The 23269-nt window shown below is 44.4% G+C and overlaps 1 protein-coding gene across 5 annotated transcripts in view; it reads left to right on the top strand.

Annotated features, from left to right (window-relative positions):
* LOC147111529 (cilium assembly protein DZIP1-like) overlaps window positions 1-23269 on the top strand; it is a 580724-nt gene that overhangs the window by 346584 nt on the left and 210871 nt on the right. For 3 of the 5 annotated variants that reach the window (XM_085998574.1, XM_085998573.1, XM_085998577.1), the window contains exons 10-11: window positions 1041-1082; window positions 16823-16882. The exons of 1 other annotated variant lie outside the window; for it this stretch is intronic. In XM_085998574.1, the coding sequence (XP_085854700.1) occupies window positions 1041-1082; window positions 16823-16882 (102 nt within the window). The remainder of the gene's footprint in view (window positions 1-1040; window positions 1083-16822; window positions 16883-23269) is intronic. One more of the 5 variants, XM_085998575.1, reaches the window with a different exon arrangement.

Here is a 23269-nt window from a genome sequence, read left to right as displayed (position 1 = left end):
GGTCATTAGTGTGCCGACGACCAGTCCTGCCAGCGGCAGCCAGGACTGAAGCGGGTCGCGGGGAAACGGCAGTCCGAAAGTTGGACGGGGCGGGGAATCAGGCGGGGGGGTCCCGACCCACTTTTTCGCCGATTTTCGGCCCCCGGCCGCCTGAAAAGCCACCCGACGGCGGCCAGAAAATTGACCCCAGGGGATCAGCCATGATCATATTGAATGGTGGAGCAGGCTCGAAGGGCCAAATGGCCTACTACTGCTCCTAATTTTCTATGTTTCTGTGTATGAGAAAATACCCGGTGATATTAACTATCCAATTCCTTAGTTTCAGAGGAAAGGTAGTGGCAGATCTTCTGACAGCTATATATTTCATTTCATAAGTGGATAAGGGAAGTGGCCTTCATTATTTTTAAAGGATGTAAACTCCTTTGATCTGCAAGAACATGCGCTTGTACTCCAGCACAAGGGATCCCATACATTAGCTTACACTGAACTATTCTTCTCTTGACATAGAAGATACCATTGCACTTTTTTACTTTTCCCACTATCACCAAAGTAGTCACAAAGCTCATATGGGAGAGACCCAAAAGTTATCATATCCCCTTATTAGCACATAAACCCATAATTTTGGATTTTTGGCTTTTCTGATAATGTAACCTTTTTCTCCCTAATATCCAGGATGGATGATGTCAGAAATAAGGAATTGAGGTCCAGAAATGGAATTATTGAGCTTAACTTGGCATTGGAGCCTGTTCTTTTGATCTGCTGCTATGGAGGCTACACTTAGTATATAAAGTCTGCAGACTGAGAATAATCACCATTGGACTTAAAAATTATTTGGATCTTTTTGCTTATATTTTCAGAATTAAGTGAATATTCCAGAAAGGAACTTACTAATAGAGTATCACTTAAAAATTAGCTTTTTGAAATGCATGGTAGTTTTTTTTATTGTAAAACCATTTTATTGATCTTTTGAATAGGACTGAACAATGTATTTATAAATAAAAACAAAAATGAAGCACTAATTCTTTTTCTCTTTGTTATAGTAGTTACTGCAACTCTTCCACGACGAAAGTCGTTATGTAAAGGTAACTTCTGGTCTAAACAACTTCATTTAAATTAACAGAAAATGCTGGAAATACTCAGGTCAGGCAGCATCTGTGGAGAGAGAAACGGAATTAACATTTCAGGTCGATGACCTTTCAACAGAACTGACGAAAGGTCATCGACCTGAAACGTTAACTCTGTTTCTTTCTTCACAGATGCTGCCTGACCTGCTGAGTATTTCCAGTATTTTCTCTTTCTATTTCAGATTTCTAGCATCTGCAGTATTTTGCTTTTGTTTCATTTAAATTAACATTTTTGAATATTTTATAATGAACAAGTTTGACCTGAACTAATTTTGGAAATATTTATATTTGATCAACTACAGTCAAAAACTAAGGATCTACTGTCAATGCAGGATGAAGTTAAAGTTTAAAGTAGTATGCAGTTTTCTTATTTTGTCCTGATATCACATTATCCTCTAACCAAGGAAGTTTTCATTTTTCTCTTTTAAAAAAACAAAATAATGACTATTGATTTTATTCTAAGTCTTTTACTGGCCCATTGTGATTATGAGAAAACTAGTAATCTTCCTCATTCAGTCGCTTCCACATACTGTAGGAGTATGTACAGGTTGTCAAAGGGAAAATCAACATGGATGACTATAAATAGTGAGGGAAGTGAGTCATATGGATACCTTCCTGTCATTTGACATCATTAATATGAAGAACATTCTATAACTGTGGGCAACTTGACTCTCCTCTGGCAATATGTGGAAGATTTTAATTCAAAGAATTAAAATCTTTTTCTGCCAGCGATTATGTTATTGTTTTGGTGGCTGACTTGGCAAAGAATGTCAATGGATTTTTTTCTTACTTGGTAGAGAAACAGCTAAAAGTGCAATTCTGCCAGCAACCTGAAGATAACCCCTAATTCTGCACTGCATTGGATTTTCAGAGATGCCACTTACTAGCTAGTGCCTAATTATGGACTATTTCATTCAAAGTTACCACACTACTCAATATCCGTTACCAGTTGATTTAAGTAGTGCCTCCATCGAGAAAATCTAGCTCTGAAAACTACTGACATGCATGATTGTATGTATTCTATACTTATGCTCTGCTTTAAATTTAACGCAGTTGAAAAAGGGCTTTCTCACACATTAAACTACTAGAAGCTTACCATAGAATTTAATGCATGAGTTCCATCTAAACAAAGGGTTTTAATGACCTACAAATGTTTAGGGCCAGGAAGCTGAGAGGAACTTGAATAAATATGGAAAATGCATAGCAGTGTGCGCCAAAAGATGTGACAAAATAGATATGTCCATTATTTTCTTTAAACTGCATTTATACTCAGAAAAACTGAAGTGGAACAATCAGGGAAGAAGTAAGCAAGCTGTAGTGAATCAGAAATTAGGATTAATAAGGAAATGAATGCGGTATTCCAGTCATGTGTAATTTGGCCTTTAGAACAGTCATAATACATAGAAACATAGAAGATAGGAGCAGGAGTAGGCCATTCGGCCCTTCGAGCCTGCTCCGCCATTCAATGTGATCATGGCTGATCATCCAAACTCAGTACCCTGTCCCCGCCTTTTCCCCATATCCCTTGATCCCTTCAGCCTCAAGAAACATATCCAACTCTTTCTTGAATATATTTAATGAACTGGCCTCCACCGCCCTCTGTGTTTTGATTGATATGATGTTCTTTAACTTAAGCTTGCATTTCATGTAGCATATAACAGAACAATATACCCTTAAATAAGCATACCATAAAGCTGAATCCAAAATCTAGTGGTTTCAGTTGAGGGTCAGAATCCCAAAACAGCAACTTTCTTGAGGGCTGAAAACCCTTGGTGTGGCCAAATTGAGCAAATCGTACATATGAGATTTCATTTGCAAGGCATACCCTTGGCATCACCTCCTGCAAAACCATAAACATAGTTAAAATGGCAAGCTGCATCCAACACACAAGTACTGGACAAGTGTGCCTAAGTTTAAATACTTTTTCACCGCACTGTTAGTTTGATGTGACTGTTCTGACTTACAGCCTTTCTTCAGTTATGATTAGAGAAACTGAGGGCTGGATTTTGCCAATGGGGAGCTTTTGGAGGCGGGACTCCCACTTGTCGGGTTTTAGTCCCACCTCCATCGACTTCTGGCCAACCCACGGTATTTTCCCTTGATGGACCTTGTTAAGCCCACCCAGCGGGTTTAGCAGGCCAATTAAGGGGAAGCCGGTTACAGAGAACATCAGCGTATGACATTTCATCTGTCAAAATTTTTGACAGATGAATTGTCATCGCTTGACAGCTCTTTGCAGCTGTCAAACACTGACATTCTCTGTAGTTTGATGAGCTCTTGAATTCAAGACTCATCAAACCTCTTTCTTTAGCAGAAATTAGATGGTTGTTGCATTGGAGAATGCAGCAGCCATCTGTCATCTCTGCCACGGAGATGCGAGACTCTCCGCATCCCCAACATTTGAAGCCTGCAGGAAGAAACAAAGGTAAGTAAACATTTTCTATCACTATCCACTCACCTCACATACTCACCTCGCCACACTTGCACCCATCACTTACCTTCACAGCACACTTTTGCACCCCTCCGACCCCGGCAGACAAACTGCTCGCCTCGGTGACCCTGGCGGGGTTCGCAGCCTTTGGGAAACCCGCACTTGTGTGGGTAAAATGGGGATTATCCTCTTAATTTGCATGTTAACTACCTGTTAACAGGCAGTTAAGTGGCTGTATTCCCCTTCCCACCTCCAAGGAGACGGATCCCGGCGGGGGTTGACTACCTTCCTCCTGGCAAGATGGCACGGAGGCGGGTTGTGTGCAGGATGGGCACCCGCCCCCAGATTCTGCCATTTTCCCGGCAGTCCCGCCTCCATACCCGCTTCCCTAGGGCTGGCAAGATTGCGCCCTATGTCACATCTCCGGGTAACTAACGAAATGAAGAGGTGGTGCCATGGGGGATTGGTATTAGCTCCAGTATAAAAGCAACTAGTGAAAACTCTCACTAAAAAAGATATATTGTTAAAGTTATAACAAATTCTGGTAACTTGCTGTGTACAACCATTCATAATAACTGAGTATCTTGCCAGCTATTTGCAATCTTTAAAATTACTCCAGATAATGCAGCAGTCTCATAGAATCATAGAAAGTTACAGCACAGAAGGAGGCTATTTTGGCCCATCGTGTCCGTGCTGGCCAACAAAGAGCTATCCAGCCTAATCCCACTTCCCAGCTCTTGGTCCGTAGCCCTGCAGGTTACAGCATCCCAAGTGCACATCCAAGTACTTTTTAAATGTGGTTAGGGTTTCTGCCTCTACCACCCTTTCAGGCAGTGAGTTCCAGACCCCCACAACCCTCTGGGTGAAGAAATTTCTCCTCAAATCCCCTCTAAACCTTCCATCAATTACTTTAAATCTGTGCCCCGTGGTTTTTGATCCCTCTGCTAAGGGAAATAGGTCCTTTCTATCCATTTTATCTAGGCCCCTCATAATTTTATATACCTCAATAAGGTCTCCCCTCAGCCTCCTCTGTTCTAAGGAAAACAAACCCAGCCTATCCAGTCTTTCCTCATAGCTAAAATTCTCTACTCCCGGCAACATCCTTGTAAATCTCTTCTGTACCCTCTCTAGTGCAATCACATCTTTCCTGTAATGTGGTGACCAGAACTACACGCAGTACTCTAGCTGAGGCCCAACTAGTGTTTTATACAGTTGAAGCATAACTCCCCTGCTCTTGTATTCTATGCCACGGCTAATAAAGGCAAGCATTCCGTATGCCTTCTTAACCACCTTATCTACCTGGCCTGCTACCTTCAGGGATCTGTGGACATGCACTCCAAGGTCCCTTTGTTCCTCTACACTACTCAGTGCCCTACCATTTAATGTGTAATCCCTATCCTTGTTAGCCCTCCCCAAATGCATTACCTCACACTTCTCTGGATTGAATTCCATTTGCCACTGTTCTGTCCACCTGACCAATTTATTGATATCTTCCTGCAGTCTACAGCTTCCTTCTTCAATATCAACCACACAGCCGATTTTAGCATCATCTGCAAACTTCTTAATCATACCACCTATATTCAAGTCTAGATCATTGATATATACCTCAAAAAGTAAGGGACCTAGTACTGAGCCCTGCGGAACCCCACTGGAAACAGCCTTCCAGTCACAAAAACACCCATCAACCATTAGCCTCTGCTTCCTGCCTCCGAGCCAGTTTTGAATCCAACTTGACACTATGCCCTGGATCCCATGGGCTTTTAACTTCGTGACCAGTATGCCATGTGGAACCTTGTCAAAAGCCTTGCTAAAGTCCATATACACTACATCAAACACACTACCCTCATCTACCCTCCTTGTTACCTCCTCAAAAAATTCAATCAAATTTCTCAGTCTGTGCCCGCATGCAGTAAGACCTGGACAACTTTCAGGCTTGGGCTGATAAGTGGCAAGTAACAGTCGCACCACACAAGTGCCAGGCAATGACCATATAGTGAACAGTGAGGAGGATAGTGATAGGCTTCAAGAGGACATAGACAGACTGGTGGAATGGGCGGACACGTGGCAGATGAAATTTTACGCAGAAAAGTACAAAGTGATACATTTTGGTAGGAAGAACAAGGAGAGGCAATATAAACTAAAGGATACAATTCTAAAGGGGGTGCATGAACAGAGAGACCTGGGAGTATATGTGCACAAATTGTTGAAGGTGGCAGGTTGAGAAAGCCGTTAAAAAAGCATACGGGATCCTGGGCTTCATAAACAGAGGCATAGAGTACAAAAGCAAGGAAGTTATGATGAACCTTTATAAAACGGTGGTTTGACCTCAACTGGAGTATTGTGCCCAATTCTGGGCACCGCACTTTAGGAAGGATGTGAAGGCCTCAGAGAGTGCAGAAAAGATTTACAGGAATGGTTCCAGGGATGAGGAACTTCAGTTTCGTGGATAGACTGAAGAAGCTGGGACCAGAGGAGATTTGATAGAGGTGTTCAAAATCATGAGGGGTCTAGACAGAATAGATAGAAACTGTTACCATTGGTGGAAGGGTCGAGAACCAGAGGATACAGATTTAAGGGGATTGGCAGAAGAACCAAAGGCGACATGAGGGAAAACATTTTTATGCAGCGAGTGGTTATGCTCTGGAATGTACTGCCTGAAAGGGTGGTGGAGGCAGATTCAATTGTGGCTTTCAAAAGGGAATTGGATAAGTACCTGAAGGAAAAAATTTGCAGGGCTTCAGAGAAAGGGCGGGGCTGTGGACTAGCTGAAGTGCTCTTGCAGAGAGTCGGCACGGGCTTGATGGGCCGAATGGCCTCCTTCTGTGCTGTAACCATTCTGTGATTCTATGATCTCCAACAAGAGAGAGTTTAGACACCTCCCCTGGACATTCAACGGCATTACCATCGCCAAATCCCCCACCATCAACAACCTGGGGATCACAAAAACATAACTGGACCAGCCACATAAATACTGTGGCTACAAGAGCAGGTCAGAGGGTGGGTATTCTGCAGCAAGTGACTCATCTCCTGACTCCCCAGAGCCTTTCCACCATCGACAAGGCACAAGTCAGGAGTGTGATGGTATACTGTAAACTTGCCTGGATGAGTACAGCTCCAACAGCAGTCAAGAAGCTCGACATCATCCAGGACAAAGCAGCCCGCTTGATTGGCACCCCATCTACCCCCTTAAACATTCACTCCCTCCACCACCGGCGCACTGTGGCTGCAGTGTGTACCATCTACAAGATGCACTGCAGCAACTCGCCAAGGCTTCTTCGGCAGCACCTCCCAAACCTGTGACCTCTGCCACCTAGAAGGACAAGGGCAGCAGGCGCATGGGAACACCATCACTTCCAAATTCCCCTCCAAGTCACACACCATCCTGACTTAGAATTGTATCGCCGTTCCTTAATTGTCGCTGGGTCAAAATCCTGGAACTCCCACACTGCAGGAGTAGCTTCAACACCTGGACTGCAGCGGTTCAAGAAGGCAGCTCACCGCCACCTTCTCAAAGGCAATTAGGGATAGGCAATAAATGCTGGCCTCGCAAAAGAATACCACATCACATGAAAGAATACATTTTTTAAAAATGTGTGGATCTCTGCCCACTCCGACTTCACAATGATATGAGCAAGCAGTGAAAACATAGGTCCTGCTTGTATCTCCATGAAACAACCAGCACTGTGTCCTTTTTTCTTATTTTCTCTTTTTCTAGTCCCTTTTACTTTTCTCTTTCTTTAGTTTCTTTTTTTATTACTTTTTATTTTCTATTTCTGTCTTCACAGCCCATCTGTCAGTTTTCTTTTGGCTTCCTTTGTTGGAGAACAAGAGATAGAGGTAAAACAAAATGGTATAAAGCAGGTCTTATCTAGATTCAAAAGTTTCCAATTAAAACTACCGCTCCTGATCCTCCCCTCCCCGATCTCCTCTCCCGACCCCCAATTTCCAGACCCGACCCCAATCAGCCTCCTTGATTCCTGGACCGATCCCAGACCCTCGAACCTAATCTGAATCCCAGGCCGATCCGACCCCGGGATCAATCGAGACCCCCAGCCTCCATCGACCCCTGGCTTGAATCCTGGATGCAGTTACCTGAGGGCCAATGCGATCTTGCAGTCCTCTTTGCCAGCGTGCTGTTGCGCCCTACCAACTTCATTATAATGAGGTCCGAGTCCCAGTGTCAGGGGCATCCCGGTTCTCACCATTAAGGGTAGAGGGTCATTAGTTTTTTATCTGCATGACAAACCTGAAGCGTTTGAACTGCTGCCTCAAAAATCTTGTGAACCTGAATCTTGAAGTCCTGCTACACTTCCACATCACCTGCCTGCACTATTTCTTCCCCCATTTCCTTAAGGTTCCTTGAATGTATCTCGTTAGGTCCCAACACTTTGTCCCCCTTTCGCTAAACTAACTTCTCTAATACATTCCTTTTATTTATTACAATGGCCTCGACAATAACTCAGCAGCACGTTGAGAGTGGGGTGGTCTGATATTGCATGGGAAACCGAAAAGTCAGTTCAGTGTGTCTGTCAGTGGCATTTTAATGCAGCCAGCTCATTATCATTTTATTTCAAGGATTGGCGTCAATTGCGCGGCAGAGGGCGTGATAAAGACCCACATGAATGGTCAAAGGCTGTGCCCCGCTTCAATGATGCCTTCCTTAATGTACTGCTGGGGGTAGTGAGGAGCCGTATAGAGATACTCTTCCCCAGCAATGGGAGGAAGAAACATGCTGCTTCCATAAAGAAGGTGTGGCTGGAGGTGGCCCAGGAGGTCACATTAGGGGCACTGTGCAGGAAGTGCGTTAATGATCTAAGCAGGTCAGAAAAGGTGAGTACAGTTGCATCCTGGTATCCTGGGCCACAGTGTGAGCAGCTGGTGCTGCATTGCCCTCATCACCTTCCTCCTCCTCTCTTCCTCCCCCTCCTTCTTGGAATTGTTCACAGACATTCTGTACTCTGTGCCTTGTTCATCCTGCAGGTCCAGACCTCACTGCTGGGCAATATTGTGCAAAGCGCAGCACACCACAACTATTCTGGAGACCCTGGCTGGTACGTACTAAAGGGTGCCTCCAGATTTGTCTAGGCACCTGAAGAGCATCTTCAGCATGTCGATGGCTTGTTCGATCAGACATCTGGTGGTCATATGCCATTCAATGTAGGGCTGTTGGGCTTCATTGGTGGGATTTCTGATGGGTGTCAGCAGCCACATTTGAAGTGGGTATGTCTTGTCTCCTAGCAGCCACCCCTTAAGTGCGCTTGCAGATCCAAAGACATCAGGGAGCTTGGACTGCCACAGGATGAAAGCAACATGGCAGCTCCCCGGGAATCTTGCACACACCTGCAGAAATATCTTTTTGTGGTTGCACAGCAGCTGCACATTGATGGAGTGGAAGCCCTTGCAGTTTTTTTTCACAATGATCTGGGTTTGTGTGAATTGCCACATTTGTGCAGTCGATGACTCCCTGCACCTGTGAGAAGTCAGCCAGAGACACAAACCCGAGTTGTTGCTCATTCTGACTGGTGTCATCACAGGCAAAGTTGACTGGGAGATCCTGGATATGTGTCCAGCAGAGCCCTGAAAGGATCCAGAGGCAAAATAGTTGAGGGTGGTGGTCAATTCGACAGCCACTGGTAACACATAGCCACCAGGTTCAGCAGGGAGCAGGTCTTCTTCTAGGAGGCTGCAGATGTCTGCGCACTACCTGACACAACAACCTGAGACTCCTGAAAAATGGCTGTACTGACATGTCAAGGAAAGTCAGCCTCTGTCTGTAGACTCTGTGTCATGGGTAGTGCCCCCTGCGAGCTGCACCCCTCTGCTGTTCCCCTCTCTCCTGTCCACTGTAGGTCTCTCAACAGCGGCTGCTGCTGTTGCTGGTGGCGCTGGTGCTGGTCATATTGCTCCTCGTCCGAAGTCCAGTTTAAGGCAACCAAGGCACCACCCATCTTGATGTGATTCAGAAAAACTCCAAAGTGTAGAAATTAAACTCTCAGCAAAAGTACTGTGAACAATCCCTTTCCCACTAGTAGGTAAGAAATCAGTTGTGAATACTGAGTATTGCAGTATTTCCATGACTTCTAATCAGCCATTGTGTTCTCGTCTTGCTTTCAATGGCGAGTTTCAGGAAGCCCGGGAAATCCATAGATGCGACATTAAACTTAAAAAGTGTGTTGAGCTATCACTCCCGAGGGGGTTGCACGTAACCAGCCTAACGCACTGGAGTTAAACGCAGAAATCAACGGGATGGAATCAGCTTCCTGACATGCTCGCTTTTTTGCCGGATTTAAACTCGCATCCAAACCCACGTGCTCCTCCAGGTTCTCACATCTTGCTTTTAACCAATTCAAGATTCACCTCCTCTTCATTATCCTTTTCTTTTAGTATTTTCACCAATTTGTATTTATCCTTTACTAACTCATTATCCTCTCCTCTCCGGGGTTCCACCTCATTTACAATTCTCTTTTTACTGATATATTTGTAGAATACTTTACATTTCTTTTTAGTATTTTTTGACATTCTCTCCTCATACTCCCTCTTTGCTTTTTATCCCTCTCTTAACCTCTTTCCTCATTTACTCATATTCTCTCATTTTATCTTTCCGATCTACATCCCTCTTCTTCAATTTTAGATTGTTTCTAACCTTGTTGTTTATCCACAGCAATCTGAACTTGAAGTAGCCTCCTTTTTTAATGATATAAATTTATTCTGCAGCTTTGCAATCTCCTTTTAAAAAATATCTCTTGTCCTGTGTGCAAATTTCTCTTTCCGCCACACCCCAGTTAGCTACTTAGAGTTACATTGGCCGAGTAATTGGATATGGCCCGAAGACGGGTGGTGTCATGGGCCAGCACTATTTGCCTGCGCCCGTTCAAAGTGGTGCAGGCAGCAAGCTAAATTCGGGCTTGCCTGCTCATTATAATGATTGGAGCACTGATCTCAGCACTAAATGTGCTGCCGATTGGCTGAGCGCTCAGCGGGTGGGGGGGGGGGCAATATTGGGTCCAGTCTAATGACCAGTAATGTTTGCCAGTCAGTTTCCACATGTACGCTGACGACACCCAGCTCTACCTCACCACCACTTCTCTCCACCCCTCCACTGTCTCTAAATTGTCAGACTGCTTGTCTGACATCCAGTACTGGATGAGCAGAAATTTCCTCCAATTAAATATTGGGAAGACCAAAGCCACTGTATTCGGTCCCCGCCACAAACTCTGTTCCCTAGCCACCAACTTCATCCCTCTCCCTAGCATCTGCCTGAGGCTGAACCACACTGTTTGCAACCTTACGTAAACTTGAGGTCATCTAAAACTCGGCTGCCCGTGGCCTAACTCGCACTAAGTCCCGTTCACCCATCACTCCTGTGCTCGCTGACTTACATTGGCTCCCGGTTAAGCAGCATCTCGATTTTTAAATTCTCATCCCTGTTTTCAAATCTCTCCATGGCCTCGCCCCTCCTTATCTCTGTTATCACCTCCAGCCCCACAACCCCCTGAGATATCTGTGCTCCTATAATTCTGGCCTCTTGAGCAGTCCTGATTTTAATCGCTCAACCATTGGTAGCCGTGCCTTCAGCTACCTAGGCCCTAAGCTCTGGAATTCACTTCCTAAACCTCTCCGCCTCTCTACCTCTCTTTCCTGGTTTAAGACACTCCTTAAAACCTACCTCTTTGACCAAGCTTTTGGTCATCTCCCCTAATTTCTCCTTATGTGGCTCGGTGTCAGATTTTTTTATGACAGTCCTGTGAAGTGCCTTGGGAAGTTTTACGGGCGCTATATAAATACAAGTTATTGTTGTTATTATCATACCCACTCCTTCTTACATACCACTTCCCCCTCATCCCACAATCTCTTCTCGCTTACAAGCTGCTGATGGTGTATACATGGATATCTTGCATTCTCTCCTCCCCCTCACCACAACCCGACCTTTGTGCCTTTCTGCTTTCGAATACCTAAGAACTGCCAGCTGGACACCCTGAACTTGTGGAGGAGAGTGATGGAGGAGAAGAAGACACATTGGCACTGCATCTGACACTCACAGACAGCAGCTCAGAAAATGGCACTGCACAGAATTGAAAGGGTAGTATAAAGACAGGATCTGCACATGGTGAGGCACTGTGCACAAGTAGGCTGCAGCCAGGCCAGGAGGAAAGGCACAGACGGAAGCGACCCACTACCGCAGTGGAAGTTCAGACTGCTGCCATCGTCACTGGGTCTTGCAGGGTGCCACAGCAGGCCAGCAATCTGTCCTCCAACAGATTGCTAGGAATGCTGAGGCTCCGCCCTGGGAGTGGCAGTGGGTCTGTGGAGCAAGAACCTGCTGTCCTCTCTCATGATGACAGCATTCCTACTCCCACCACTGCCACTCCGCTATTGCCCTTGCCGCTGCCTATCAGCCAGTAGTTCAGACTGTTGACGCCCATGCCGAGGTGGTGCAGTCTACAGCCAGGCCTTCTAGGTCCACACCTGGTCAAGGTCGTCGTGCAATGCCATCTGTAGTCTCCCCCACTGAATGTCAGCAGCCTTCCACCAGCCATGCATTGGGGGACCACTGCGAAGGAGCACTTGAGCAGGTAAAGGCACACGGACGACAGGCACTAAGGGAATGCACAAGGGTGATATTGTAATTTGATTGAATTTGGTTAAATTTATAATTTTTGTTTGGAATGTGTGTTTTATGGTGGCTCTCATTTCAGCTTTGTGCCCAGGAGGGTGCTGTGATGTTCTATGATAGATGATGAGGAAGTGAGGAGCAACGGGGATCTGGGGTTTCATTCACTGGAATTGGAGTCTGATGAGGCATTCATTGTCATTGTCCTGAACAGGAATTTGCTGCCTGCCTCCTCCCTCCCTCCTGTTCCTCTTCCTCCTCCTCATCCTTGTCCTCTTCATCTTCCTCTTCCTCTCCCCTCCTCCTCCTTCTGATGATGGCCAAGTTGTGGAGCGTGCAGCAGACCACCACAAAAAGGGACACCCACTGCAGCGAGCACTGGAGGGCTCCTCCTGAGCAGTCAAGACAGCAGAACCTTTGCTTGAGCACCCTAATGGTTTGCTCGATAATGTTCCTGGTGGCAGCATGGCTGTCATTATATGAGTGCTGGGCATGAATGGTGGGGTTGCAGAGGGGAGTCATCAGCCAGGTGAGAGCGGATAACCCGTGTCTCTGAGCAGCTACCCCTCGGGTTTGACGTGGTGGCTGAAAGATTGCTGGCACAGCGGACTGTTGCAGGATGAAGGCATCATGACTGCTGCCAGGAAATCAGGCATTCACCATCATGATGCACTGGGCGTGGTCACACGACAACTGCACATTAAATGAGTGGTAGCCTTTGCGGTTACAGAACATCTCAGGATTGGTATACAGTGCCCGCAAGGCCATGTGTGTGCAGTCGATGGTGCCCTGCACCATTGAGAAGCCCGCTATCCTGGCAAAGCCACATGCGTGCTTGTCCTGCCTCTCTCTGGAGTAGAGAGCCTCAATTACCTCATGGATGGCAGCGATGGACAGTAAACTGAGAGATGTTAGTTATGTCTCACGCTGCAGACTGGAAGGATCCGCTGGACAAGAAATTGAGGGTCACGGTGACCTTGAGGGCCACTGGGAAAGCCGTGGTTGCCATGCTCTCAGGCTGCAGATCTGGTTGCAAGAGGTGGCAGAGTCCTGTGACCACCTCCTTGGTGAAGCGGAGCCTCCTAATACACTGCTTCTCACTTAACTGGAGGTAAGGCAAGTGCTCTTGGAATTCCCTAGGTGGGTAAGGCCTCCTGTTGAGAGCCCTTCTAGCCCACCTCCTCCCGCTGCACGTATCTTCTTGTCTTCTTCGCTGCCTCCACTCCCTCTCTCAAAGACACTTGAGCACGAGGGGGACTGCAAGTAGAGCTGCCATGACTGTGAGCAAGTGGTGTGAGCAGTAGCCATTAAATGAGAATGAAAGTATTCTCCACTTGCAGCAAAACTCCCTGTCACTTCAGGAATTTTAAACAAATTTAGAAAGCTGCAAGAGTTGCAGAAACTTAGACAGAGCCAGTCAAATTGAGAAACCATGTAAGCTGCAAGTTGTTGATGATGATCCCTTTAAATAGTGCTGCCGGGGACTCCTTCCTGCTGCTGAACACTTGGTCAGCTGGTTGTGATTAAGAAAGGGCAGTAAGTGGAGCGGCGACGGTAAAAACAGCAGATTATGTATCAAATGAGCATTACACACTCATTGACATCACAATCTGCCGCATTTCCATTTCTGCAGCGAGCACTGGCAATGGCAGCGCTGCCGACCTTCTCTAAATGGCGGCCACCACGGGACCCGCCAGAAGCAAGTCGGCCGCCATTTTTTCATGAAAACGGGCCTTAACAGGGTTAAATCCTGGAATTCTAGGCAACAGAGCCTAAGCACGGAAACAGGCTATTCGGCCCAACTGGTTAATGCCGACGTTTATGTTCCACACAAGCCAACTTCATCTAACCCTATCAGCATATCCTGCTATTCTTTTACTGTGTACAATTATGGTTGCCATATTGTAAAAAGGATATAGAGGCATTGGAGAGTGTGCAAAAAAGATTTACAAGGATGATACTAGAAATGCGAGGGTATACCAATCAGGAAAGGATGAACCGGCTGGGTCTCTTTTCTCTTGAAAAGAGATGGCTGAGGGGTGACCTAATAGAGGTCTTTAAAATTATGAAAGGTTTTAATAGAGTAGACAGAGAGAGAGTGTTTCCACTTGTGGGGAAGAGCAAAACTAGAGGCCATCAATATAAGATAGTCAGCAAGAAATCAAATATGGAATTCAGAAGAAACTTCCTTACCCAGAGAGTGGTGAGAATGTGGAACTCGCTACCACAGGGAGTGGTTGAAGCGAATAGTATAGATGCATTTAAGGGGAGGTTAGATAAGCATATGAGGGAGAAGGGAATAGAGGGTTATGCTGATAGAGTTAGATGAGGAAAGACAGGAGGAGGCTCGAGTGGTGCATAAATGCCAGCATGGACTGGTTGGGCCAAAAGGCCTGTTTCTGTGGTGTATATCCTATGTAACCCTTTCTCCCTCACGTGCTTAGCTATCTTCCCTTTAATGCATCTAAGCTACTCACCTCAATTACTCCTTGTGGCAGTGAATTCCACATTCTTACCACTCTTTGGGTAAAGAAGTTTCTACTGAATTCTCTATTGGATTTATTAGTGACTATCTTATATGACTATATTTATGACTTCTAGTTTTGGACTCACCCACAAGTGGAAATATTTTCACTACATCTACCTGATCAACCCCTTTCATAATCTTAATGACCTCTATCAGGTCACCACTGAGCCTTCTCTTTTCTAGAGAACAGAGCCCCAGCAAGTTCAGCCTATCCTGATAAGTATATCCTCTCAGTTCTGGTACCATCTTTGTGAATCTTTTTTGCACCTTCTCCAGTGCCTCTATATCTTTTTTATAATATGAAGGCCAAAGGTTCTATATAAGTTTAACATAACTTCTCTGCTTTTCAATTCTATCCCCCTAGAAATGAACCCCAGTGCTTGGTCTTCTTTAATAACCTGCGTCGCTACTTTTGGTGATTTGTGTATCTGTACCTCTGGATCCATTTGCTCCTTTACCCCATTTAGCTCACTTTTCATCGTTCTAAAATCTGTCTTATTCCAATCTGGTGCCCTTTTTTGTACTAAAATATTCCATTTCTATTTGGACCTTCAGCTTTATCATATTGTATTCATCCAAATTTCTCATCTGCTTGATTTACTTTATTACTCACAATGCCTCTGCCCATGTAGGCATACAAACGTACTGCTTGAAGAATGAATTCTGTACACATTTTAGGAATATCTTTCTGGGTAATTAATGTCTCCATGAGCAATAGAAATCTCCAAAAACAGTAGTTTTGTTATTCCTACTCATCTCCCTCATCTGGCTGCAGATTTCTTGCTCCATTTCTCTTACACAATTTAGGAGTCTGCAGTACAGTCCCACTAATATAACACTGCCTTTTACCTTTGATTGCTAACCATATTGACTGTGTATGAACCTCTTTTTTGTGTACAAAGGTCCTCTGGACAGAATATACTCCCTTCGTCACCAATATTGCAACCTGTTGGTGCTTGGAAGGTTCTTGTGATGTAAACGTTGAGGCCAGTGGTGATCTTTACTGCCACAGGTAGTGTGTGCAGATTATTGACTTTTCCTGTAGATCTTCATGGAACAGGTGATACACCTCTATCATAATCTCCCGAGTGAACCCAAGCCTACTCCTGTACTGTTCCTCTGTCATCCCCAAATAGCTGACCCTGTTGTGGTAAACATAGTGCTTCTGCTAGTTATGCACTTATGATGCCCTCTACATTCCCAGGTCACCGTGTCCTGTTCCTGCTCCTGCTCCACTATGATATACCTCTGCACCCATATTCTCAGGTCAAAATCTCCTCTGTGTAAGTACTTTTTTCACTAATATGATATGATACTTTGAAATCTTTTCCCCTTTTTAAACCTGACTAACTGATTAACTGCTGGTCAGGCCTAGAGTGCAATACCCTTTCAGTTTGACTCTGCAGCTAAAAAAATGCTGTAAAAACTTATCATTAATGACTTTAATAAGCAAAACGTGGTTTTTTCCCCTCCGTGTCCACTAGCTTTTTGCTTTTTTATTCCTCAATAGGAATTTCCAGAACTGAGCTAAATGTGACTGAATAATCCATTGGTGCTTTCAACTGACTGGTCCTCCTGGCAATGGTGCTTCCATAATGATGTTAGGCAGAGAATTCCAGATTACTGACCTAGGATGATGAAGGAACAGTGATATCAGGATGGTGTGTAACTTGCAGGGGAACTTGGAGGTGATGGTATTCCCATGACATCGGTGCTCTTGTCCTTCTTAGTGATCGAAGTTGCAGAGAAGGGAGGTGTTGTTGAAGTGACCTTGTCAAGTTGCTGTTGTGCATCCTGTAGATTGTACACACTTGCAGCCACAGTGTGCTGGTGGTGGAGTGGTTGGATATTGAGCCCAGTGCCGAGGCACCGATCAAGCAAACTGAATATGAGCTATCAATAAGATGTGATGCCTGTAATTTCTTCCACTGAGTGACTAGGCCTAATGCTATTATATTTGGAGGTTAGCTTCAAATCTGGTATATTTTGCCTCTTACCTCTTGTATTACTCTAATATAGGGTCATTTGATGCAGTACATAGAATAATCATGTTTTTTATTGCCTTTGCTTTCTTTTCTTTCTGTGGTTACCACCTGGCTCTGTCTATCCTGTGTTTGGCTGAATATTAGAGCAACCAATAGCAACATGTAAGCTGGAACCTATAAAGGAGCATTGTGAGGAAAATGAAGGTAAAAAAATCCATTAAAAAGCACGAGAATAAAAAATTCTGGTTTGAATCTAAAATCACAGCTTAGTGCAGTAGTTGTATGAAAGCATAGGAACCGTCCCCATTATAAATAAAGATAATAATTTATTGTTAATTTGTAATCTCCAGAAATTACATTGACATAGGCACCTCCATCTAGATGAATTACCATCCTAGAAAGTGATTCAAACTCATTAATATAAATAAAATGTGGTTATTTAGACATCATATCTATACAAAAATGCATGTGCATGCTTCCAAGACTTGTTGCCTTAATTGTCTCTGTCTACTATTGTCATCCTGGGGAGAGGGGTGTTCATGGAGATGCAGTCGATCATGGCCAAACTATCTATCTGCATATTGTTCATTATTTACTTAATGCAACAACAACAACTTGAATTTACATAGTGCTTTTAATGTATTAAAATATCGGAGCATAGAAGCATTATCAAACAAAATTTGACACCGAGCCACATAGGAAAATATTAGGGCAGGTGACAAAAAGCTTGGTCAAGAGGTAGGTTTTTAGGAGAGTCTTAAAGGAGGAGAGAGAGGTAGCGATGCAGCGTGGTTTAGGGAGGGAATTCCACAGCATAGGGCCTAGGCAACTGAAGGCATGGCCGCCAGTGGTTGAATGATGAAAATTGGGGATGCGCAAGAGGCTAGAAATGGAGGAGCGCAGAGATCTTGGAGGGTTGTATGGCTGGCGGAGGTTACAGAGATAGGGAAGCCATGGAAAGATTTGAACAAAAGTATGAGAATTTTAAATTTGAGACGTTGCAGGATTAGGAGCCAATATAGGTCAGCAAGTACAGCGGTGATGGGTGAACAGGATTTGGTGCGAGACAAGATAAGGGCAGCAGAATTTTGATGAGCTCAAGTTTACGGAGGGTGCAAGGTGGAAGGCCAGCCAGGAGACCACTGGAATAGTCGAGTCTAGAAGCAACAAAGGCATGGATGATGATTTCAGCAGCAGGTGAGCTGAGGCAGGGGCGGAGACAGGCGATGTTATGGAGGTGGAAGTAGGTGATCATGGTGATAGTGAGGATATGTAGTTGGGAGATCAGCTCAGGGTCTAATAGTTAATCAAAGTTGAATACAGGCTGGTTCAGCCTTAGACAGTGGCCAGTGAGAGGGATGGCTAGGAAACTGAGTTTGTGGCAAACATATCATTTGTTGTGTGGGTGTAATTGCCAGAGGCGATAAATGGTCCATCAGTTATTCATCTCTGTTCCTGTATACTAATGCAGTTACAGAACCTTATGCAAATAGGAACATAGGAACAGGAGTAGGCCATTCAGCCCCTCGAGCCTGTTCTGCCATTCGATGAGATCATAGCTGATCTGTTACCTAACTCCATATACCTGCCTTTGGCCCATATCCCTTAATACCTTTGGTTAACAAAAAGCTATCAATCTCAGATTATAAATTAACAATTGATCTAGCATCAATTGCCGTTTGCGGAAGCGAGTTCCAAACTTCTACCACCCTTTGTGTGCAGAAGTGTTTCCTAATTTCACTCCTGAAAGGCCTGGTTCTAATTTTTAGACTATGCCCCCTAGTCTTAGAATCCCCAACCAACGGAAATAGTTTCTCTCTACCTACCCTATCTGTTCCCCTTAAAACTTCGATCAGATCACCCCTTAACCTTCTAAATTCTAGGGAATGCAACCCCAATTTGTGTAATCTCTCCTCGTAACTTAATCCTTGAAGTCCGGGTATCATTCTGGTAAACCTACGCTGCACTCCCTCCAAGGCCAATATATCTTTCCTAAGGCGTGGTGCCGAGAACTGAACACAGTACTCCAGGTGTGGTCTAACCAGGGCTTTGTACAGCTGCAGCATAATGTCTTCCCCCTTGTACACTAGTCCTCTAGATATAAAGCCCAACATTCCCTTAGCCTTTTTTTATTATTTTCAGTACCTATTCATAACATTTTAATGATCTGTGTACCTGAACCCCCAAGTCTCTTTGGACATCCACTGTTTTTAGCTTTTCACCATTTACAAAGTACCCTGTTCTATTCTTATTAGGTCCAAAGTGGATGACCTCACATTTGCCTACATTGAAATCCATTTGCCACGGTTTTGCCCATTCACTTAATCTATCAATATCCCCTTGTAATTTTATGCTTTCATCTGCACTGCCTACAATGGTGCCTATCTTTGTGTCATCAACAAATTTGGATATATGACTTACTTTGCCATCATCTAAGTAATTAATAAATGTTGTGAATAATTGAGGCCCCAACACAGATCCCTGCAGGACACCACTAGTCACATCCTGCCAATTTGAGTACCTACCCATTATCCCTAGTCTCTGTACGTGCCGCTCAGCCAGTTTCCTAATCAGGTCAATAATTTGCCCTCAACTCTGTGGGCTTCTACCTTAGATAACAGTCTCTTATGTGGGACTTTATCAAATGCCTTCTGGAAGTCCATATAAATAACATCCATAGACATTCCCCTGTCCACTACTTTAATCACCTCTTCAGAAAATTCAATCAGGTTTGTCAGGCATGACCTACCTTTCACAAATCCATGCTGACTCTTTCTGATAAACTGAAAATTTTTGAGGTGTTCAGTCACCCTATCCTTAATTATGGACTCTAGCAATTTCCCCACAACACTGGTCTATAATTCCCTGGTTTCCCTCTCTCACCATTCTTAAAAAGCGGAGTGACATACGCAATTTTCCAATCTAAAGGGATGGTTCCTGAATCTAGAGAACTTTGGAAGATTATAGTTAGGGCACCTGCAACGTGCTCACCTATTTCCTTTAAAACCCTGGGATGGAAACCACCTGACCCTGGGAATTTGTTACTCTTTCGTGCTATTATTTTCTTTATTATTTTTATTTTACCTACGTTAATTTTATTAAGTCCCGGTCCCTGATTCAATAGTAGTTTCTTTGGGACTTCTGGCATGCTATCCTCTTCTACTACTGTAAATACTGACTCAAAGTAATTATTCAACATGTCCGCCATTTCCCCATTGTCATTGACAATATCACCACTTTCAGCTTTTAAGGGGCCAACATTGCTCCTGACCACCATCTTTTTCCGAATGTAACGATAAAAATTCTTTGTATTGATTTTGATATCCCTTGCAAGTTTCATTTCATACTCCCTTTTTGTAGCTCTTACTACCTGTTTTGTGACTCTTTGCTATTCTTTGTAACTTTCCCACTCGCCAGGCTCTGTGCTATTTTCTGCATTTTTGTATGCCCTTTCCTTTAGTTTTATGCTGTCCCTCACCTCTTTAGTTGGCCATAGGTGTTTTTTTGGCAAGTAGAGCTCTTGCCCCTCAGGGGTATAAACTAGTTCTGTATCATGGTAAATTCTTTTTTAAACATCTCTCCCTGATCTTTTGTCATTTTACCCATTAACAGATTTGCCCAGTTTACTTTGGACAGTTTCTGCCTCATCCTGTTGAAATCGGCCTTACCTAAATCTAGTATCTTAGTAGCTGTTTAGCGTTTCTCCTTTTCAAACACTACTTTGAACTCGATCATGTTATGATCGCTATTGGATAAATGTTCACGCACAGTTAGGCTGTTAACTAAATCTGACTCATTACTCATTACTAAATCTAATATGGCATGCCCCCTTGCTTCCTCTGGGGCATATTGTTGTGGAAAACTATCCCAGACACACTCAAGAAATTCCCTACCTTTGTGACAGGTGGTAGTCTACTTTTTCCAATCAATATGAAAGTTAAAATCCCCCATTAAAACCACTCTGCCTTTACTACACGCTTGTCTAATCTCTGCATTTGTACAAGCTAGCACTTCAGAGCTACTACCAGGGGGCCTATACACAACTCCAACTACAGTCTTAGGGGGAAAAATTGGGTTTCTTTGCGTCACCCTACATTACAACAGTGACTACACTCCAAAAAGTACTTCATTGGCTGTAAAGCACATTAAGACATCCGGTGGTCGTGAAAGGTGTTATATAAATTTAAGTCTTTCTTTCTTTCTTTTCCGTTAGTGCCCTGGGGTGCAAAGACCCTAGCGCCCGGGCGCAGCGCCGCTAATGCCTCCCGCAAAATTGAGCGGGAGGTTAGTGGTGGCGGTAGCCGGTAGCGCCCCGTGGCATTGCCATGCACAGCGCCTCACTTGCGCCCCGGCCACAAACTTCACTCGCGCCCCCTGACCTACCGCTGGATGCTATGTCCGACAGGGTCAGGGTGCTGTGTTTGTGGCCACGGCGGTAATTAAAGGGCAGGTGCCGGGCAGCCTTTTTTTTGGGCCGCATGCCAGCACCTGCCCCCTAACCAAATTAGTAACAATACTGTGGAGGAGGAATTCCTGGAGTGTTTACGGGATGGTTTCCTGGACCAATATGTCGAGGAGCCAACCAGAGGTCAGGCCATCTTAGACTGGGTATTATGTAACGAGAAAGGATTAATTTGCAATCTTGTTGTACGAGGCCCCTTGGGTCGGAGCGATCATAATATGATCGAATTCTTCATTAAGATGGAGAATGAAGTAGTTGACTCGGAGACTAGGGTTCTCAATTTAAATAAAGGAAACTACGATGGTCTGAGGAGCGAGTTGGGTAGGATTGATTGGGTAATGTCACTCAAAGGGTTGACGGTGGATAGGCAATGGCAAACATTCAAAGATCGCCTGGATGAACTACAGAATTTGTTTATCCCAATTGGCATAAAAATAAATCAAAAAAAGTGACTCAACCATGGCTAACAAGGGAAATTAGGGATAACATAAGATCCAAAGAGAGGACATATAAATTGGCCAAAAAAAGCAGCAAACCTGAGGATTGGGAGCAGTTTAGGATTCAGCAAATGAGGACAAAGGGATTAATTAAGAGGGGGAAAATAGATTTTGAAAGTAAGCTTGCAGGGAACATAAAAAGTGACTGTAAAAGCTTTTATAGATATGTAAAGAGAAAAAGATTGGTGAAATCAAGCGTAGGTCCCTTACAGTCAGAATCAGGGGAATTTATAATGGGGAACAAAGAAATGGCAGACCAATTAAATACATATTTTGGTTCTGTCTTCACAAAGGAGGACACAAATAACCTCCCAGAGATGTCGGGGAACATAGGGACTAATGAGAGGGAGGAACTGAAAGAAATCAGTATTTGTAGGGAAATGGTGTTGGGGAAGTTGACGGGATTGAAGGCCGATAAATCCCCAGGGCCTGATAATCTACATCCTAGGGTACTTAAGGAAGTGGCCCTGGAGATAGTAGATGCATTGCTGGTCATCTTCCAGAACTCGATAGATTCTGGAACAGTACCCATGGATTGGAGTGTAGCTAATGTTACCCCACTATTCAAAAAAGGTGGTAGAGAAAAAGTGGGGAATTATAGACCGGTAAGCCTGACATCGGTAGTGGGGAAAATGCTAGAGTCCATTATAAAAGATGCAATAGCAGAGCACTTGGAAAGCAGTGACAGGATCGGACAAAGTCAACATGGATTTACAAAAGGTAAATCGTGCTTGACTAATCTACTTGAATTTTTTGAGGATGTAACTGGTAAAGTAGATAAGGGAGAACCAGTGGATGTGGTGTATTTGGACTTTCAGAAGGCTTTCGATAAGTTCCCGCATAAGAGATTAGCTTGCAAAATTAAAGCACATGGGATTGGGGGCACTTGGATTGAGAACTGGTTGGCAGATAGAAAGCAAAGAGTTGGAATAAACGGGTCGTTTTCCCAGTGGCAGGCAGTGACGAGTGGGGTACCACAAGGACCGGTCCTAGGACCCCAGCTGTTCACAATATATATTAATGATCTGGACGAGGGAATTGGATGTAGTATCTCCAAATTTGCAGACGACACAAAGCTGGGTGGGAGGGTATGCTGTGAGGAGGATGTCTTGAAACTCCAGTACGATTTGGACAGGTTGGGTGATTGGGAAGATACATAGCAAATGCACTATAATGTGGATAAATGTGAGGTTATCCACTTTGGTGGCAAAAACAGTAAGGCAGATTATTATTTGAATGGCAATAGATTGGAAGAAGGGGAAGTGCAAAGAGACCTGGGTGTTCTTGTGCGCCAGTCGCTGAAGGTAGGCATGCAGGTGCAGCAGGCGGTTAAGAAGGCAAATGGTATGTTGGCCTTCGTAGCAAGAGGGTTCGAGTACAGGAACAAGGATGTCTTGCTGCAGTTGTACAGGGCCTTGGTGAGACCACACCTTGAGTATTGAGTGCAGTTTTGGTCGCCTTATCTGAGGAAGGACGTTCTTGCCATGGAAGGAGTGCAGCGAAGATTCACCAGGCTGATACCTGGGATGGCAGGAATGACGTATGAGGAGAGATTGTGTCGATTGGGCCTGTACTCACTGGAGTTTAGAAGTGTGAGAGGGGATCTCATCGAAACCTATAAAATTCTGTCAG

The sequence above is a fragment of the Somniosus microcephalus genome, chromosome 10 (assembly GCF_052327205.1).
Source record: "Somniosus microcephalus isolate GS21.2 chromosome 10, FLI_Smic_1.0, whole genome shotgun sequence".
Lineage (NCBI taxonomy): Eukaryota > Metazoa > Chordata > Chondrichthyes > Squaliformes > Somniosidae > Somniosus > Somniosus microcephalus.
The sequence above is the reverse complement of the archived record's forward strand: the minus strand, read 5'-3'. Positions and strand labels throughout refer to the sequence as shown.